Source organism: Carlito syrichta, unplaced genomic scaffold (assembly GCF_000164805.1).
Source record: "Carlito syrichta isolate Samal-C Ts95f unplaced genomic scaffold, Tarsius_syrichta-2.0.1 Scaffold313042, whole genome shotgun sequence".
NCBI lineage: Eukaryota > Metazoa > Chordata > Mammalia > Primates > Tarsiidae > Carlito > Carlito syrichta.
Genome location: NW_007257138.1, coordinates 87534 through 109168, shown reverse-complemented (window position 1 = coordinate 109168; position 21635 = coordinate 87534). Strand labels below are relative to the sequence as shown.

The following is a 21635-nucleotide window of genomic DNA, read 5'->3' as shown; positions in this document are numbered from 1 at the left end:
AGAGAGATGGGGGAGGGGGGAGAGAGAGAAAGAGAGAGAAAGAAGGGGCAGGCAGGAAGGGGGAGAGAGAGAGACCGGCTTCTTCAGTTTCTCTACCCCACCATGTGATCTCTGCACATACTTGCTCTATTCCCAGTTTCCACCATGAGTGGAAGTAGCAGAGGGTCCTCAGCAGCTATAGCTATTCAATCTTAAACTCTTTAGTCACTGGAACTATGAGCCAAATAAACGTTTTTTCTTTATAAACTACCCAGCCTCAGGTATTCTGTTATAGCAACACAAAACGGACTAAGACAAAAGCCAATCATAAAGGGCCACATGAGTTCCTTTATATGAAAAGTTTAGAAGAGGCACATCTATAGAAATGGAAAAAAATCTATAAAGACAGAACCAGATTAGTGGTTGTCTGGGGCTGAGGGGAGTAAGGAACGGAGAGTGAGTGCTAATTGGGCATGGGTTTTCTTTTTGGGTGATAAATATGTTCTACAGTTAGACTATGGTGATGGATATATATGTGAATATACTAAAAGTCACTGAATTTGTACACTGTGAGAGAGTGAACTGTAAGGTATATAAATTATACTTCAATCAAGCTATTAAAAAAAGAGTAATACTCAAATCTCAGAAAACAAAACCTCCAGTATATCTAATACCAATCTGGGTATTATATTCACTTGGGGCACCATTCAGAAGAGACAGCACTTCCTGAAGAGGTGAGCTCAGGCTACAATATTCTCTATCTTAAATGCTTCATTTTCAAAACAAGAAGCAAACAGAGGTCCCCCATAACAGGTGTTTCCTTGCCCAAACACACCACAAGCTGGTCATGTACCCACTTCTCCACAGGGAACTCCAGTAATTAAATGAGAATGTAGGGAGAGCAATGCTGAGATTTTTCAACTTGTGAGAAAAAGGTCTGAGGAAATAACATCTGAAACCCTGGTAGGGAATTGCTGACCTCTGATGTCTCTTGGGCACTCATTGTGGCCCTGGTCACAGTTACTAACAGCTTTGGATGAGCTGGCATGTTTTATAAACTCATTGTCAAAATCAGTCTTCATGTTCTATTAGTCTGATTATGGTCCCAACTTCTCATTTCAATAAAGGGCCATTAAGAAGATTATATGCATGGAGAGAACCAGTCCCATTCCTAAAGACACTAAGAGCCCTAAAATGAAAGCAAGCTAGCTAACAACACATAGGAGAACACAGAAGAAGAGAGACAGGCATACCTCCCAGGGCGTACAGCAACTCCAGAGCTTGAACCATCGACTGTGCTGGAGGGGGCTGTAAAAACATAAATATCCTCCTCAATCAATGTCTCTCGGCAACAGACATAAAACATGACAATTTCCTGCTCAAATCCTCTCTCCTCTCTAACATGCCCAATGCTGCCCAGCCCCGTGCTTCTATCCATGGTGTTAGTGTCCCTTGAAATGTCCTTCCTGTCCTCAGCATCCCATGTACTACTTGACCTTTAAGGCTGAGCTTGATTAAACACTTCCCCTTGCAGCCTCCCTCACCCTCCCTCCATCAAAAGCTATGGGTCTCTAGTTTAAAACACTCCCGACTTTCCTTAAACTCTCCTGAGACATTTCTAATTTTTACTTCATAGTCTCAATTTTCTACCACACCAGGAACCCCAGGATTCTACAGCACTTGGGATGATTTACCCTTGCATCCAGAGTTCCACTCCTGTTATGAGATAACAGTACAGGAAAGCATGAATTAGGTTGTGAACAAAACTAACAAAGTCCTCTTTGACTCCTTTCAATCCCTGGTCCTATTTCTGGTCAATTATCATCAATAAAATAATAATAACCCTCTTCCCCACAAAAATCATATCCATAGTATTTTCATCTAAACACACTAAACAGTATTTCTCTATGACCTCAACCAATTTGGAATCATATGAAAACACTACCTTAATATATTTGGAATTACTGTGTGTGTAAAATTTCAATTTGTTCTTCTCACTATATGTTTTCTTGTATACACAGAACTTCACAGTAATGACTTGGAATAGCTGGACAACACTCCATGTTAGTCATACTCTATAAAGAAGTCAAGTTTCTTATTACTGGACAATTGAGTTGTTTCTAGTTTTTCATGATTGTAAATAACACTGCCAAATATGCAAAATTATATGTGCAGCCTATGATTTTAACTGTAAACAACAGACTTTGAAGAGGAAGTAACCAGAAAGTATGTGAAATAAATTTGTATGTATTTTTATTTTTCAGTTGTCCAAAATTTTTGTTGTGATTTTCATTATCTATATCTATAAATTTAATATAAAATAATGCTATAAGCATTGTCATATATGTAAGCTTTTTTCTTTTGAATTATTATTCTTATTCTTTTATCCCAGGCTGGAGTACAGTAGGGTGATGTCATAGCTCACTGTAGCCTTGACTTTCTGGACTCAAGTGATCCTCACACTTCAGCCTCCCAAGCAGCTGGTACTACGGGCGTACGCCACTATGCCTGGCTAATGTTTTTCTATTTTTTTTTTAGTTGGAGTCTCATTCTGTCACCCAAGCTATAGTGCAGTGGCACACTCATGACCACCGCAGACTCAACTTACTGGGCTGATCCTTCCACCTCATTCTTCCAAGTAGCAGGAACTACAGGCACATGCCAAAATACTCAGCTATTTTTTTTTTTAATTTATTGTAGAGGTCTTGCCCAAGTTGCCCAGGCTAGTCTTGAACCCCTGGGCTCAGGCAATCCTCTTGCCTCCGCCTCCCAAAGTGCTGGAATTATAGGCGTGAGCCAATGTGCCCAGCCTAATTTTTATATTTTTTGTAGAGCCAAAATCTCACTCTATTAGCCAAGATGGGCTTGAACTCCTGGCCTCAAGTAAATCTCCCACCTCTGTCTCCCAATGTGCTGAGATTACAGGCCACTGCACCTGGTCTAAATTTCTTTTCTATTCTTTTCTTTTTTCCAGGAGAAATGACCATGAGAAAAAAATAGCAGGCATGTCACCATGCCTGGCTAATTTTTTTTGTTTGTTTGTTTGAGTTGAAATCTCACTCCATCGCCCAGGCTAGAGTGTAGTGGCACGCTCACACAGCCACTCCAGCGTTGACCTGCTGGGCTCCGGCGGTCCTTCCGTCTCAGTCTTCCAAGTCGCCAGAACTACAGGCACGTGCTACCACGCCAGGCTAATTTTTTATTTATTGTAGAGACAAGGTCTCACCAAGTTACCCGGGCTGGTCTCAAACCCATGGACTCAGGCAATCCACTCGCCTCAGCCTCCCAAAGTGCTGGGACTATAGGCTGAGCCACGGAGTCCAGCTAGTCTTACTTTTAAATTTGCATATGATGTCCATCTTTTCTCTGCAATATACTGCACACCAGTAGTCAAAGGGTTCATTTCCTCTATTCTTATAATAAGCACACAATTATTTTCTTTTAGGGGGGCTGATATTTGTACATTCTGTTTTTTCACTAGCCTAGTATACCATGACACATGACATTAGGGACTTTATGATACAAGAATTCAGACTGATCACACCATATAACAATACACTTGGGATAGAACAAAGAGTCAAAATGCAAGTTCTCAAATCATAAAAATTCTAGAAGATACAAATGAATACTTACTAACTGACCTAAATATAACAAGCACCTCATAAGCACAAGAATACTCAAACAAATCATAAAGGCAAAGACCAAAATATTTTACTCAGGACATATTTAGAATGTCTACATATTAAAAACCAAACCAAAAAAAGTAAAAAACGAATACCAAAAAAAATTTTGCAAGAAGTACTAATGACAAAGTTTAATATCTTTAATGTTTTTTTATTAAAGATGTGAGGAACTCAGTTCTTTGCTTCTGTGATAGATCACTGAGTATGACAGAATGTCTTTAATATTAAAAGAACTCTTGACAATCACTAATAAACACTAAGTCGGTTAGGTGCAGTAGCTATACACAGCAGCTCACACCTGTAATCCCAGCATGTTGGGAGGCCAAAGCAGGATTACTTGAGCCCAGGATATCAAGACTAGCCTGGGCAAAAAAGCAAGACTTTGTCTTTACAAAAAAATAAAAAATTAACCTGGCATGATGACACATGCCTGTAGTCCCAGCTACTTGGGAGGCCAAGGCAGGATGATGACTTCAGTTCTGGAGGGCAAGGCTGCAGTGAGCCATGATAGTGCCACTGCACTCCAGCCTGGGCACAGAGTAAGACCCTAACTCAAAAAAAAAGAAAAGAAAAGAAAGCCCATGCTATAAGAGATAAAATAGACAAGGAGGACCTCATCAAACTGAAAAGCTTCTGCAAAGCAAAATAAACTATTAAGATAGTGGGGAGACAGTCCACAGAATGGGAAAAAATATTTGCCAACTATATATCTGACAAAGGTCTAACATCCAGGATCTATAAGGAACTCAAATGAGCTGAAAGGAAAAAAAACAAATAGTCCTATAAAAAATGGGCAAAAGATAAGAATAGACACTTCTCAAAAGAAGATATACAAGCAGCCAACAGATACATGAAAAAATGCTCAGTCTCACTAATTATCAAAGAAATGCAAATCAAAACCACACTGAGATACCACCTAACTCCAGACAGGATGGCCATAATTAATAACTCAAAAAACAACAGATGCTGATGCAGAGAAAAGGGAACGCTTTTACACTGTTGGTGGGAGTGTAAACTAATATAACCTCTGTGGAAACAGTGTGGCAACTTCTGAAGGACTCAAAAACCAGCCTTCCATATGACTCAGCAAACCCTCATCTAGAAATATACCTGGAGGAACTCAAATCATTCTACCAAAAAGATACCTGCATGCACATGTTTATTGCAGCACTATTCACAATAGCAAAAAACATTGAACCAGCCATGCTGCCCATCAAAAGTGGACTGAATTTAAAAATGTGGTACATACACATGATGGAATATTATGCAGCCATAAAGGACAAAATCATAGACTTCACAGCAACTTGGATGGATTTAGAGTCTATCATACTCAGCGATCTATCACAGAAGCAAACAACTGAGAACCACATGTTCTCACTTATAAGTGGACCCTGAACATTTATCATAATACTACATGAAAAAGATAGGCAGTAGCGGATCACTGCCAGGGAAAGAAGAGGAGCACATAACATTAATAAAGGTACCTGATCCCAAACCAGGTAAAGTGAGGACCGATGGGAGGTCCAAACTTCACCTGTATGATGACCACTTATGTACCTAACACTGAATTGTACCCCACATTTTAAAAATAGAAAATAAAAGAAAGCTGAGAGGAAACCTTAGATGTTCCCATTGAAATTAATGATAAAATACAAACATGCATGTTGTACAACTAAAAAACAAACAGAGTCTAACAGATAAATGGCTTAGCAACTCAGAAGAAATACAAGCTGGCCAATAAATGATGTGTCGTTTCTTAAATCTACCTTATAAGAAATAAACAATAAAAAAGTAAACATTCTATTTCTCTCTGACCCATAAAATTAGCAAACCTAAAAGAAAATAACATGGCATGATGGCATTCATGCACTGCTGGAGCTGACATCAATAAAGCTATCTGGCCATATAGCAAAGTCTAAAAGAGGACTATGGCCCTTTGACCCAATAGTTTCACTCCTTGAAACCTGTCTTAGGAAATCATCAGCCAAAGAGTCTTCCTACAGCTCTTCAAAGTCCTGGATTGCCCCAATTGTAATACTTTTGCACACAGGCCTATACACAGACTCACTATCATGGCACTCTCCATGGCTCCTGATCTGGTGAAATCGTACTTGGGTTTCAGGTTTCATCTCAGACATGACTGACTAGGCTAGGGACCTTTGTCTCTCAGAGCATGGGCGCACTGCTTACTTGTCTCTGTCTCCCAGCAGACAAGAACAGGAATTAAGAACGGGAATTGTGGTTGCCTTGTCTGGCTGTTTTCTTTTCCCCATGCCCTGCAAAGGGCCTAGCACAAAGTAGGCAAGAGCACATAACCTGAGTGGGGGAAAAAAAGATGGTACACCCACAACAATGCCCTGACATCTCCCCGTGAGCTCTCTAACTCCCTGAAGATCCAGATAGCAGGCAGGACTTACCGACATGAAGTGGAACCTGAGGACATTGTCGATTCCTAGCGCTTTCAGCTGTAGGATGACAGGTGCCAAATTGCTACGCTGCATCTCAGGAACAGTAGATTGAGGCAACTGGTCAAAGGCTTCCTCTGAGGATAGGAAATCAGAACTGTTTGGGATCAAATGTCACAATCAAATGTGATCATTATGCCAAGGAGGCAGTTTTTCTTCTCCACCTTGAACAAGAAGCTCTAGGATTCTAGGAGCAGATGCACATATTATGACAGCAAGTTGTTTTTATATTTAGGAAAAACCATTCTATTTTTTAAATACTTTAGCTAAATATATTGAAAAACACACCTTTAAAAGATTTTGTCTTTTTACTTTAGAATGTTGTCAAGTGATTTTTGTCAGCAAAACTTAAATTAAAGCAACAAGTACTTGCTGAATCACTTTCAGTGCCCAGTTACCATCATCTCTGCTTGGGGTAGAATAAGTCAAGGAGGCAAGAACAAATTCAAAATAAATCATAAAAATAGCAATCAAAATACAACATATAAACACATCTCATAAAGAGCAAAAATTGTCCAAACCTAACTTTTAAATCAATGAGCCAGGCACATCATCTGGCCTATCCCAACCAGAACCTGATGTGCCTCAAAGAGATTAATGAATGTTTACATACCCTACCAGGAACAAAAGGTGACCTTAAACAGGAAGAAGCATCACAGGACACAGAGATCCCAAAGTGGGAAGGGCAGGAAAGGGAGTGGGGAGCGGAAGAGACTTTGGGAGACCTTTTAATAAAAGTTAGGCAAAGAGGGCAGAGAAAAAAGAGGGTGGATGAGATTAAATCATTTTTGCATATATTCAAAAAGGTTATGGATTATACAGAAAATACTCCACCCACCAAATCCTCCCACAGCAGTCAACATTTCAACTGATGCACACCCTTCTTAAACAACACAAGGGTGGCCCAACTTCCATTTAGATCATAAAGCTTTAGCTAACTGAAAAAAAAAAAAAAAATGAACCAAAACAAAAGGGGTCATGAAGAAATAGCACTATCACTGAAGAACTTCAAAAAGATTTCCTTTGAGAAAAGAGACAACCAATATTCTGTGGACTGATTGATGTAAATTGTGTCTAACTGGAAGGCTATGGATGACAGACAACAGCAGAAAGTTCCAAATGGGACACTCCCTTTAGGTTCAAGAGCATTTTAACAGCGTTTTGGTAGGGTAACCACATTTTTCAAGCCTGCTGCTGACCAACGGAGAAACAAAGTTATCAGATAAGAGGACAATCCTGCTGAGAAGACACTCACAGGAAAAAGGTGTTTCCCAGGAGTCCAATGACACTCAAATTCTCTTGAAACTCAAGGGCATGAGGTACTGTAGGCAATCCCTTGAAAAGCTTCAGTGATACGCAGGTGACTGGGACCAAGACCAAAAACAGTGACCTCAGAAGAGGAACAGGCAAGGTCCAGTGAGTAGTCCCCAAAGAGTGATGGAGGCTCGGGGAAAAAAGAAACACAACTGCTGGAATAAGGCCTCCAATGGAGGTATATTTTGAGAGAGATTTGAAGGATAAGGAGGATCTGCTGGGCAGAGAAGCAGCAGCCCAAGGAAAAGGCATCAACACAGAAAAACAGAGGGCATGTCCAAGAATACAGTTCAGCTCGGAAACAGTGGGCAATGGGTACAGGTAGCTAGTGGGAGAAGATAAGCTGAGGACAAAGTCCTGGAAGACTCTACGAAACTAAAGCATCTGAGCAGGCAGCACCTGCTTCCACTAAACTGCTCATGTGAAGAAAGATCTTTTTCCCAATTCCACTTGCCTATCTTTAATTCGCATTCTATTACATGATTTCTTTGGTGCATGATATGACGTGGGCCATTTCTTTTTGAAAAGTAACTTGACAAGACAGGTGCATGGCTCATATCAGTGAGCTATGATCACACCACTGCACTCCAGCCTGGGCCACAGAGTGAGACCCTGTCAAGCAACTTGAGTTTCTTAAAAGTTAAACATAGAGGCCAGGCATGGTGGCTTATGTCTGTAATCCCAGCACTTTGGGAGGCTGAGAAGGGAGGACTGTTTGAGCCCAGGAGTTCATGAGCAGCCTGGGCAACACAGTGACATCTTATCTCTACAAAAAAAAAAGCAAAAAGTTAGCCACCTGCGGTGGCACACACCTATAGTCCCAGCTACTGGGAAGGCTAAGGCAGAAGAATCTCCTGAGCCTAGGAGATTAAGGCTGTAATGAACTGTGATCGTGCCACTGTACTCTAACCTGGGCAATGGAGTGAGATCCCAATTCAAAAAATAATAATAAATTGCATTAAAAATAAAAAGTTAAACATAGAATTACCACATCACCCAGTAATAACCAAACAAATTAAAGACAGATATTCAAGTACATGTACATACATGCTCATAGCAGTACTATTTATTCTCAAAGGGTAGACATGGCCCAAATGTCCAACAACTAACAATGATTAAACAAGTTGTAGTTCATATATTTATATATATACTGGACTATTATTCAATCATAAAAAGGAAATAAATACATGTAATAACATAGAAAACATTATGCTAAATAAAAGAAGCCAGACACAAAAGGCCTATTTATATAAAATATCCAAGATATAAATCCATAGAGAAGAACACAGACTGGTGATTTCTAGGGGCTGGAGGCCAGGAAGAATGAGGAGAAATGGCTTAATGAGTAAGGGGTTTTACTTTGGAGTGATGAAAAGTAGAAAGAGGTGGTTTCGTACCATACTAAAAATGTAGTAAATGCCACTAAACTGCTCACTGTAAAATGGTTAATTTTATGTTAAGTAAATTTCACATCAATAAATTATTTTTTAAAATAAAAAATACCTTGAAACTTTCTCTCCTTTGCATTGCAGAATGCCTTTGTCCCAATTCCCCATTTTCCACTCTAATTGTTCTTCTTTGTGTCTTCAGTGGTTGCCCTAATCTCTCTCGCCTTGGGTTCTGCCTATTCCCTCTCTTCCACGAATGTACCATACCCTCTTCTTTTCCTGAAAGTACTATACATTCCATGCCCACTGCCTGTTGCCCTGAAATCTAACCTCCCCTACCGCCCCTCACCTAGATAACTACTGGGCTCAAACACCCCAGTTGTGAAGTGCTCTCCTACTCCCCAGAAGGGTAACTGGCTGTCTGAAGAAAGCAGCTAAGATAGCTTCAGGAGGGAGTTGCCACTTGAGAGTGGATTTGAAGGATAAGGAGGATCTATTGGACAGAGGAAACAGTCCAAAGAAAAGCCTCTGCTCTCTTTACAGTGACACTATCATACCACCCTACAGTATATAACACAATATACCATAATATGCTGATGTGTGTGGGGGTCTGCCTCTACCAACAGACTGTTGGCCATGCGGTCACAGACCAGTTGACCTAGCCCCCGATCTCCAAGCTCTGGCACCATGCCTAGCATACAGTAGGTGCTATAAAAGCATTTGCTAAAAGAAAGAACAATGGGCCAGGCCTGGTAGCTCATGACTAATTCCAACACTTTGAGAGGTCAAAGTAAGAGGATTGCTTGAGCCCAGGTATTTAAGACCAGCTTGGGAAACGTATCGAAACCTCGTCTCTACAAAACAATTAGCCAGGCATGGTGGCAAGCACCTGTCATCCCAGTTACTTGGGAGGCTGAGGCAGAAGGATCATCTGAGCCCGGGAAGTAGAGGCTGCAGTGAGCTATGATACACCACTGCACTCCAGCCTGGGTCACAGAGTTAGATACTGACTCAAAAAAATAATAATAATAATTTTAAAAGAAAAAGGCAGCCATAAAAAAGAATGAAATCATGTCTGTTGCAGCAACATGGATGGAGCTGGAGATCATCACCCTAATTAAACTGACTCAAAAGCAGAAAACCAAACACCACATATTCTCACTCATATGTGGGAGTCAAACAGTCACAAAAATGGAAATAACAGACACTGGGGACACCAATGGGGGGTTAGCTTTCAGAAACTATCTACATTGCACAGTGTTCACCGTCTGGGGAATGCATCGCCTGAGACCCAATACCCACCACTACATAAAATGTCCATGTAACAAATATGCATGTGTACTCCCTGCATCTAAAACAAAAAGTAAAAAAAGAAGACAAACAAGAGGCAAGAGGCACATGAGAAAATGGTCAACATCACAACTTAGGTCTTAAATTTCTTTTAACAAGGTTTTATTGTTTTCAGTGTGCAAGTCTTATACTTCATTGTATAATTTATTTTTGGGTATTTTATTCATGTTGATTCTATAATAAGTGGAATAGTTTTCTTAATTTAATATTCAGATTGTTGGCCAGGAGCGGTGGCTCAAGCCTGTAATCCCAGCACTTTGGGAGGCAAAGGCAAGAAGACTGCCTGAGCCCGTGGGTTCAAGACCAGCCTGGGCAACATGGTAAGACCTCATCTCGACAATAAATCAAAAAATTAGCTGAGCATGGTAGCACGCGCCTATAATTCTGGCTACTTGGAAGGCTGAGGTAGAAGGATCGCCTGAGCCAGGAGGTCAAGGTTGCAGTGGCCAGGAGTGTGACACTGCACTCCAACTCAAAAAAAAAAAAAAATTCAGACTGTTCATTGCTAGTGTATGGAAATACAACTAATTTCTGTAAGCCGATCTTATATGTTACAACTTTACTAAACTTGTTTATTATTTTTCATTAGTTTCATATGTATTCTTTAGAATTTTCCATGTAAAACCATGACACCTGCAAATGGAGATATTTTGTTTTTTATTTTTCAATTTGCATGCTATTTATTTATCCTGCCTCCTTGCCTTCGCTCTATTTGGATTTTCTATATCTTCTTGAGTCAATTTTGGTTGTTTGTGTCTTTCTAGGAACTTGTCCATTTCACCAGGCTATCCAATTTTTGACATACACTGCCAATATCTTCTTGATGTATTTACTCTTATCATTATAAAATGTGCTTCTTTATTTTTAGTAACAATTTTTGTGTTAATGTCTATTATCACTGATATTAGCATAACCACCCCAACTCTCTTTTTAATCATTTGCATGGTATGTATTTTTTCATTCTTTCATTTTTATCCTATTTGTGTTTTTTAAGATAAAGTGAATATTTTGTATACTTGGAAAAAATAAAGAAAGAAAGAACAATGTCAAAGACTGAACAAAGACAATGGTAACCAGAAAGGAAAATAAATAAATAAGTGGCAGAGTTAAAACCCCTATACCTTCATCAGAGGCAGCTACAGCAAAAGAAAAAGAAAAAGAGAAAAACTCCTAGACCTGGTAAGTGAATGCAGATAGATACTGGACAGAGAAAGGAATTACAGTGACTTGGAAACTGAGGCCAGACAACTAGGGAAAACCTCGGTAGCATTCCCCACAAAAGAAAAGGGCTCAGAGAGAAAGAGCAGCTTTGGGCACATCACTATCTGTAGGTAAGGCTGTCTTCAAGCTGGAAAGAAAGCTCAAGGGCTGGGACAGTCTCCACCAGAATTTCATCCCACCCCTCAGAGCTTGGCACGGTGCGTGGCACAGAGCAAGGCTTCACCAACCATTTGTTTCCTGTGAATGACTCTCAGGATAGACACGCACCCTCATCTTAGCCCAGCAAATATGCTCTGATCCAGAGTTGTAAAAGGAATGCAATGTGAGGCCCCACAAAACCCGGGGACCTCAAATAAGAAAACAGCACACTAAGTCAAGGGAAAGACAAGAAAGACAGGACATGAGACACACAGTCCATGTTCCAGGTGACATGGCTACATGGCTACAGATGGGTCTGTGCCGAGATGTTAGGTTAGAGCAGGAGAGCAAACAGGTGGTGACTCATAGGCCAGCTTTGGCCAGTGGGAAGGAGTAGCAAAGAAATTCCATATGTAGCGTAAGGAAGGTGGTGGGGGCCAGGTTATACAGGGCCTTGTCAGGAGATCTGGGTTTTATGCTAATTTCTGCCATTAGCGGTAAAAAACTGCTATATTCTCCAACACCCAGACTGACCATGAGAAAGTAAAAAGTCCTTAAGGAAAGCCACACTGACCTGTATAAAGGCGGTAACATTTCCCTGAGCGGTTGCGACCACCACGTCCTGCTCGCTGGTTGGCTGATGCCTGGGACACAGGCACCACCACCAAGCATTCAATGGCTGTCCTGGGATTGTAGGCTCGGAGTTTCACAAAGCCACAGTCAATCACATATACAACACCACCGATTGTAATGGAGGTTTCTGCCACGTTGGTGGCCACTATCACCTAAGCTCCACACATAAAGAAAAGAACAGAAGTCATTTTATTCTTTTCACTTTTAGCAAACTCTTACAAGTCCTAAGAGATTGAACAATTATCTCCAATACATAATCTGTGAGAGGCAGTTTGGTCAGTTTGGTATACGAGAAAGAACAGTCTCTGGGCCACTATGAGACATCTGTGTCTTATTCCAAGTACACTAAGAGTGGTTGGGAGGGTTTTAAATAGCAGGGGACATGGATACAGAGCACTCAGAACTTTTTCAGGCACTTTATATTTGACAAATCATTTTGTAAGAATCACTTTATAAATAAACTTCCTAATATTTTTATGCTATAAAACTAGAAGTTATTATTGTTTATGTTTTACAGCTGCAAAAACCAAGACTTGGGTTAAGTAGCTCCCAGGGTACATGGTAACTCCCGGTGGGATCCAGGCCTCCCGATTGGTGGGCTACAATGAACGTTTGACTGGGCAGACCCAAGTGGCTCCATCCCAATAGCCAAGACGCTGAGGACTCTCTCCAAAGTGGTCTGAAATTGGAAGTGGACCCTCAGACTATCCCTTCTTTACTTTATTCTCTGCCACCTGTTGATAAGTAGCTGCTACCATCTAAGCTGACTTGAGGCCGTTCTGTGTATTGCGCATCTAATGGAGGGGAAAGGTAGAGTCAGGCCCAGGGGTCAATGAGCAGGAGGCAGACTAGCTGCCTGCTGGCTTCTTCAAACCCATGCTTTCCACCACACCCTTCCCCACTCCATTGCAAGGCTAAATATTTTCAAGCCACACCTTGAATTAATTGATTTAAACTTGGCTCTATAAGCAAACTGATAATTAAAACCCATGGTTTAGAAACCATTGGTAGTAACTTATCTATTGTTTCTGACTGACTGCAGTCCACTAAAACAGTCCCATTAGCCAAATCATTATGTCATGGGAAATACTGGGCAGGCAGAAGAGAAACAAAAGAAGTCACCTGCTCTAACAGTTACTGTCAGCGTGACCCTTCTGTGCAGCAGGCTTAGAAATCTTTGCAACATGTTATTTATTGTGTGCTTTTAAATCTACTACACAGAAACACGAACCTAAAACTCTAAAAGAAACCTTCTTGTTTAGTAAGTTTCACTTCAGTTAAAAAAAAAATCTTAGCCGGGCTTGGTGGCTCAGCCTGTAATCCCGCGCCTTTGGGAGGCTGAGGTGAGTGGATTGCCTGAGCCCGCGAGTTCAAGACCCGCCTGGGCAGGCGAAACCTCATCGCTACAATAAATCAAAAAAATCAGCCGGGCGTGGTAGCGCATGCCTGTAATTCCGGCTTCTCGGAAGGCTGAGGCGGAAGGATCGCCAGAGCCCAGCGGGTCGAGGCTGCGGTGGCCGGGAGCGGCCACTGCACTCCAGTCTGGGGGACAGAGTGAGACTCCAACTCATAAAAAAAAAAAAAAAAAAAAAAAATCTTTCCAGTACACAGCAAAGGGGTATAATGATTACAGACGCCTGCAAACACCCTTGGTCATCAGGATAATCTTACCTTTCTGACACTGCGAGACACCCTTTCAAACACTTTCATTTGCTCGAAGGAAGGCAGTCCTGCATACATGGGGAGAATTCGGAGGTGTCGCTTCATCCCAGCACGAGCTAGTGCTCGAGCCTGCTCAATTAGCATAGACACAACAGTTTCTACCTCTTCCTAAACCAAACCAAGAACCAAAGACACCAAGATCAATTTGAAGCATGCCATTTTATTATACTTACAGAAAATGAGAGGTAGGAAACAGGATTTTAATTTTGGTCAGATTCAAAAATTTCAGAACCATCATGTTCCATTCTGGGATGGTATTTAATCAAATGCTAATGAACAATGATGCCAACGGGGTGAAAATGTGCAGGTGTAATACTAATCACTAAGAACCTGTACTATCTGTAATGAAGTGTTCCCAATAAATACAAATAGTAACTATTTTACTCAGCTTATATGTACGGTGTCAAACAAGCATTTCAAGTTGTAGCATGTAAAATCGCTATTAGCTTCCCCCAAAAAGATTTCCAAACTGTGGGAAATGTTTGGCCCCGGAAAATATTATAGCTGGAAGGTATTTCTGAGCAATGCTGCCACCGTGAGTGAGTACTTGGGCTTGTTCAGTTGTTTTTCCAGTAACGTGGTCACTCTCCATCTCCAGGATGAGCTGTCAAGATGAAGAGGTGTGCAGCAGCAACATGCGTGCAACAAAATGTACCTAATGCTTTGGATAGATTCTTGTTAACAGGGAAAAGACTGTATCTAATGCAATGTTCAATTCTGGCAAACAAAATAGCCCATGAACTCAACTGCCTAACTGATTTTGGAACCAACTAATAAATTGAAAATACCTTTAAGTCTCTGCAGACAGAATAGGCAGGAGTTAACAACTCCCTGACAACCTGGTTGTAGATGAATGATATCAGAGCAAACAATTGTTTATGGAATTAAGTAACCAAAAAATACAACAGAACATGAAATAAGTGGCTGAGTCAAGTACAGGGTCTGTATTAATTCTGGTGCTGCCTTAACATGTCTCTTCACCACAGAGAAGTCCGACGGATTACCTGGCCAGTGAGAAATGCTAGTATGTCTCCATCTCCCTCTGTCTGGTGAATTTTCACCACAGTTTCCACAGTTGATTTGATATAATCTGGAACAGGACTGAAAAGACATAGGGGATGAATTCATCACTAGAATATGCTCATTAATTATAGTTCAACCTCCCTAATAATCTGCCAGCAAAGTCTCATGAAAGTTGGTGAGGGCCTGCCCAGCAGGTAATTAGTAATGGATAAATAAGATATTCACGTTTTTCCTTTTTTCAACTGCAGCATTCATGAATAATCCACATAATCCATGAAAAAAATCCATGATTTTCTATTTTACTTGCAAAGAAACAAAAATTATACATTCATGCATATAGATGTGCTATCTTTAGAATGCAAAGATGCCGGGGCTTGAAAAATCAGGGGCTGGATCAAGGGAGCGCTGATCCCATATGGCCCATTTTCCTTCCCAGCCACTGACCACAGGTATGGGTCAGGTGGTCAGAGTTAATGGGTGTACTCTCCAGCTAGAACAATTCAGAAATTAAGTCCACAACGCCCTGAATTTATCAGCCACTGGACCAGGTTCCTGGTCTTGGTTTGCCCAGTGACAAAGTACAGGTATTAGGATGGCCTCTTTCTTGCCCAAAGGAGTTCCTCTCAAAAATGCCAACCAGGTCTTCTCACTAAGGAAGTACAGCGGTGAGAACCAAATGACTCAAATCAACAATACTGCCCTCACTGACAGGCAGCCCTGTAGACTCCGGTTCTAAAAACTATCAAGTTCCCCTAAAACCTTTCACAACTTGGCTCTCTCCAACTGACTTGGCTCTCTCCAACTGAGCTACTGACCACAGTTTCATGGAAATTTGCATATCAGTGTTAAGAGTCTAAACTAAATTCAACAGTGATGCTGAGCAGGGTTCCCGAACATCCTATCAATAACAAGGAGACACAAAACATGCTACTCCTCATCCCCTTAGAGCTGCCAGCAGATGTAGTTCACTGTCATTCCACATCACAAGCCAAATTTTCTAATCACTATCTTCAAAAAATTTACTCATCATCAAACCTTTGTAGATAAAAGATATCCACCGGAAATGTTCGCCCTTCCACTGTAAGGATCACACATGTATCCCTGCTTGGGTCACTGGTTTCATTTTGATTAAAGAAATCCCGAAATTTCTAAAAAATAAAAATAAATCAATTTTTCATTTGTCTCAGAAGAAAAAGTTCACAGTAATTCATGGAAAGAAAAAAATAATATAAAACTGCAAAGACAAAGGAGGGATTAGATTTATGCAATGCAGATTATAGGTTGCAAAGTAATGTTTTAAATTCACAATATCCAGGCTGGACTCAGTGGCTCAGCCTGTAATCCCAGCGCTTTGGGAGACCGAGGTGTGTGGATTGCCTGAGTCCGCAGGTTTGAGACCCGCCTGGGCAACTTGGCAAGATCTCATCTCAACAATAAATCAAAAATGAGCCGGGCGTGGTAGCACACGCCTATAATTCCTGCTACTCGGAAGGCTGAGGCAGAAGGATTGCCAGAGTCCAGTGGGTCGAGGCTGCGGTGGCCAGGAGCAGCCACTGCACTCCAGTCTGGGTGATGGAGTGAGACTCCAACTCAAAAAAAAAAATAAAAATAAAATAAATTCACAATATCCTTTTTTTTTTTTTTTAATGAATCAGAGTCTCACTCTGTCACCCAGGCTGGAGTGCAGTGGTCAATCATAGCTCATCACTGCCTTGAATTCCCAGGCTCAGGCAATTCTTCCATCTCAGCCTCCAAAGCAGCTGGGACTACACACATGCACCACCATGCCTGGCTAATTTTTTTTTTTGTAGAGACTCACTATGTTGTCAAGGCTGATGTTGAACTCCTAGGCTCAAACAATCCACCCACCTCAGCCTCCCAAAGTGCAGGGATTGTAGGCATGAGTCACCATGCCTGGTCCATAAAATTCACATTATTCTTTTTTTTTTTTTTAAAGATGTGTGATACAATTCAGGGTTAAGTATACAAATGTTCATTATGCAGGTACCTTTGTTGAAGAGGTGTGCCCCTCTTCCCCTGGCAGTTTCCCTCAACTGCCAATCCCACTCCCCCTCCCCTGGCAGTTTTCCACTACTGCCAATCCCTTTCTTATAGTAGTATGATCATTGTTCAAGGTTTGTTTATGAGTGAGAAGATATGCTACTCTGTTCTTTTTTCTGTGATAGATCACTGAGTATGATCGACTCCAAATCCATCCAAGTTGCTTTGAAGTCCTTATATTTGTCCTTCTTGATGACTGTATAATATTCCATTGTGTCCATGTACCACATTTCTTTATCCAGTCCAGCTTTGATGGGCAACATGGTTGGTCCCATGTTTTTGTCATTGTAAATAGAGCTGCAACAAACATGTGTGTGTAGGTATCTTTTTTGTAGAATGGCCTGAGTAACCTGGGTATATTCCCAATAGGGAGATTGCTGAGTCATATGGAAGGTCAATTTCTAGTTCTTTCAGAAATCGCCACACTGTCTTCCAAAGAGGTTGTACTAGTTTGCATTCCCACCAGCAGTGTAGAAGCATCCTTTTTTCTCCACATTCTTGCCATCATCTGTTGTTTTATTAACAATGGTCATTCTTACTGGGATTAGGCGGTATCTCAATGTGGTTTTGATTTGCATTTCTCTGATGAGTGAGACTGAGCATTTTTTCATGTGTCTGTTGGCTGTCTGTATATCTTCTTTTGAGAAGTGTCTATTCATGTCTTTTGCCCACTTTGTAATGGGGTTGTTGGTTTTTTTTTCCTTTCAGCGTGTTTGAATTCCTTATAGATCCTAGATGTTAGGCCTTTGTCAGATATACAGTTGACAAACATTTTTTTCTGTGGCTGTCTCCCTGCTCTCTTGATGGTTTCTTTTGCTTTGCAGAAGCTCGTCAGTTTGATGAGGTCCCACTTGTCTATCTTATTTCTTATGATATGGGCACTCAGGGTTTTGACCAGGAACTGGTTGCCAGTTCCAACTTCTATAAGGATGTCTCCTGAATTTTCTAAGATTCTTATAGTTTAAGGTTTTACGTTTAGGTCTTTGATCCATTTAGAGTTAATTTTTGTGTATGGTGATAGGTAGGAGTCCTATTTCAATCTTCTGCAGGTGATCAGTCAGTTTTCCCAGCACTATTTACTGAACAGGTTCTCCTCTCCCCAGTGGTTGTTGTTGGAGTCTTTGTCGGACGAGTTGCTTGAGAAATTGAGGCTTTGCTTCCAGAATCTCTATCCTTTTCCATTGGTCTATATGCCTGTTCTTGTACCAATATCAGACGGTTTTGATTATTGTAGCCTTATAGTAAAGTTTGAAGAGTGGAAGTAAATTCACATTTTTCTAGTAAAGTTTGAGAGTGGAAGTAAATTCACATTTTTCTAAAAATTGGGAAATCATATTTCAATGACAGATTCTTTACTAAAGTTTAGATTAAAATAATAAGGGATAGATTTCAAAACTGCATTGGGTGATGCATATCATCTAACAAGTAGCTGTGGTACTATTTCTCTATTCCTACACCCTATATTTTATTTAACTGAAAATTAGGTCAAAATGTGATTCAAGTTCAATACAGGTTAAACCAGGTTGGGGTGTGGCTCTATCTGGAAAGCACAGATGTACTCACACAAGTTATCAATTTATAAAGGAAACTTTTCCTTTGGTGAACAATAGGTACGCACCTGGCACCACTGTTACTGGTTTTAGGCCACTTCAAGGAGGGGGTAGGGTCTTCTCCATCATCTCATACCCCACAGGAGTGGGTACAAGGCTTTGTATGGGGTAGGCCTTCGATCACACACTTCCCCAACAGTCCCACAGAATCCTGGTGGGATAAGAGGCTCATGGAAGTCTCTCCTGAAGAGGGAGTCACATTCTGTTCAAGGGCACTAGACCACCAGACTTGCAGCCTACAGGGAGGCCTAGCCTGAGAGCTTTGGCCAACGATGGAGGAAGGAAACACCATCAAAGAGTTCTTCTTGGGAAATCTGAATCCAAAACACACAGAGAAGCTGGGGTTGAGAAGAGCTGAGTAGCCAAACCGGCAGGTTAGTGAGCACCAGATGAGAAGTGGCTGATGTTGGCTATAGCAGAGACACGGCATGGCATCCTGTTCAGTGGCACGTTCCATCATTTGATCCTGAATGCCCTTCCTGTTCCCCAACAATAGCCCGGTTTCTCTCAGGCTCGGCTATGTCGCTGCAAAGCCTGTCTTTATTTCCCCATGTGCTTTTACAAAACATACCCATCCAGGTGCTAGAGACCACCAAGGCCAGGAGCTGCCCTGACGGACAGCATCATAAACAAAGTGAAGGACCCTAGAGGAGCAGTGGTGTGATCAGAGTTCACTGCAGCCTCAAAATCCTGTGCTAAGCGATCCTCCAACCCCAGCCCCCCTAGTACTTGAACACAGGTGCATGCCACCACATCCAGCTAATATTTTTCTTTCATTTTATAGAGACAGGATCTTGCTATCTTGCCCAGGTTGTACTTAAACTCCTAGCCTCAAGCAATCCTCCCACCCTGGCCTCCCAAAGTACTGGAATTATAGGTGTAAGCCACCTATAATCTCCTCTGCCCAGCCAGAGGAGTACTTCTGAAAGAATAAGTCAAATTTAACTACAAAATACCAGGATGCCACACATTAAAAGTTGTATCTGAGAAGAGTAAGTACAGCCAAAAAAGTCCGGCAAAAGAAGTATTTTTGTGCTATTGCAGAATGCGACATGGCACCCCTCTGAATATTCTCTTGGGTAGATTCCCTTTTAATCTCTTCAGCCTTCCTGAGTCCCTATGAAATGCACAGTGCAGGTACACTAGAAGATATGCGCAAACAAATAAGAACAGACTGCCCACACCCCAAAAGATTAAACAGTCCAAGGAAAACAGAAGTGCAAAGAACTGATCATAAAATAAATGCTGAGGGGACAGGCACAGTGGGTCACATCTGTAATTCTAACACTTTGGGAGGTGAGGCAGGAGGACTACCTGAAGCCAGGAATTCAAGACCAGCCTAGGCAGCATAACAAGACCCCATCTCTACAAAAAATGCAGCATAACAAGACCCCATCTCTACAAAAAAACTTTTAAAATTTTTAAAAAATAACTAAATAAGGAAACTCTGAGAGAGATTGACAATATGACTAGAAATGAGCTGCAGATTACAGTCTAAGAGAATGAAAGATCAGTAATTACCGGCTTTCAGGGAAGACTTCATGGAAGAGGCAGTAACTCTTGACTGGACCTTAAAGTATGAGGATTAATACTGATTGGGGAAGGGAAGAGACATTCCTTCCCAGAATGACAGCAGAATAGACAAAAATGTAAAGGGGTCCCTGACAGAGGATAGAGCCCAAGCCTACCTCATCTGAGTCAGCCCTCTTACCTACAAAATGGACAGACTGCTATCCTCCCTGTAAGGTCACTGTGAGGTTCAAATAGTGTGTGTGACAGCCCTTGGCACAGGTCTAGCCTAAAACGGCACTCATTATGTGATCATAGTTATCACTCTAAAGGGGCCTGAATGCCCTGCTTCACTGGCACTTAATCTGTGGGCAAGATAAGGGCAGTGAGGATGGGCATGATGTTATCAGACTTGAGTTCTAGATCCCAGACTCCAGTGGCTGTTCTAGAGAAGGGCAGCAGAGATAAGCTATCATAGCCAAGCAAAATAACCAAGGACGATATTAGAGTACCATGGGAGAGAGAGCAAAGCGTAAACTCTGGCAAAGTATTCCAGAGGTACAACTGATGGGACCCACCAACCTACAAGTGTGTACACACACATGGAATGTTCAAGAGAAGGATGGCATTACCTCTTACTCAATCAGGGATTAAAAACTTCCTAAGCATTCAGTCTTGGGCCTGAATGACTATGATCATGAGAAAGGGACTGAGCTAGAGAACCCAGGAGTCACAGGTTTATGAGTTTAGGTGGCCCATGACTAGCTAGCTGCTGGAAGCTAAGGCCAGCATGCAGGAGTACAGTTAAGACTACCCCAAGCACAAAGTATCAGCTAAATCAGGGGACTTGGAGGTTGGTAGTCTTAAGAAAGAGCAGCTAGTGAAGAAGTCCAAGAGGAAGACATCAAGGAGATGAGAGAGACAGGAGATGGCAGGGCTCCAGACACTCGGGGGGAAGGAGGAGGAGGAGGAAGATTTTAAGAAGGATTTGGTAATCCCAGCACTTTGGGAGGCCAAGGTAGGAGAATTAATTGAGGTCAAGAGTTCAAAACCAGCCTGGACAACAAAGTGAGACCTGGTCTCAACAAAAAAAAAAAAATTGAAAAATTAGCTGGGCGTGGTGGTACACACTTATAGTCTCAGCTACTCAGGAGGATCTCTTGAGCCCAGGACATTGAGGCTGCAGTAAGCCATGATGGTGCCACTGCATTCCAACCTGGAAAATGGAGTAAAACTTTGTCTCCAAAAAAAAAAAAAAAAGAAGGGCTTGGTGAACAGAGTTGAAAGTTACCAAAAAGGCAAGTGAGCAGGACAGGAAGGAAGATGATGCCTTGATAATTTTGGTGGAGTGGATAGCTAAACCTTAGCTGTTACAGAATATGTGGTGCTGTATAGGAAAGACAGGGAGTAACTCTTTCAACAGTTAAAACTCAGCATTAGCTGGGCTTGGTGGCTCAGCCTGTAATCCCGTGCCTTGGGAGGCTGAGGTGAGTGAATTGCCTGAGCCCATGGATTCAAGACCTGCCTGGGCAACTTGGT

At 41.5% G+C, this 21635-nt stretch overlaps 1 protein-coding gene across 1 annotated transcript in view; it reads right to left on the bottom strand.

Moving 5' to 3' along the window:
- Positions 1–21635, bottom strand: part of DHX35 (DEAH-box helicase 35) — a gene marked incomplete at its 3' end in the record, with an annotated part of 88265 nt that overhangs the window by 28678 nt on the left and 37952 nt on the right. The window contains exons 9-14 of the mRNA XM_008070126.1: positions 15952–16064; positions 14898–14994; positions 13843–14001; positions 12113–12323; positions 6080–6204; positions 1233–1287 (exon numbers count right to left, since the gene is read on the bottom strand). Of these exons, the coding sequence (XP_008068317.1) occupies positions 1233–1287; positions 6080–6204; positions 12113–12323; positions 13843–14001; positions 14898–14994; positions 15952–16064 (760 nt within the window). The remainder of the gene's footprint in view (positions 1–1232; positions 1288–6079; positions 6205–12112; positions 12324–13842; positions 14002–14897; positions 14995–15951; positions 16065–21635) is intronic.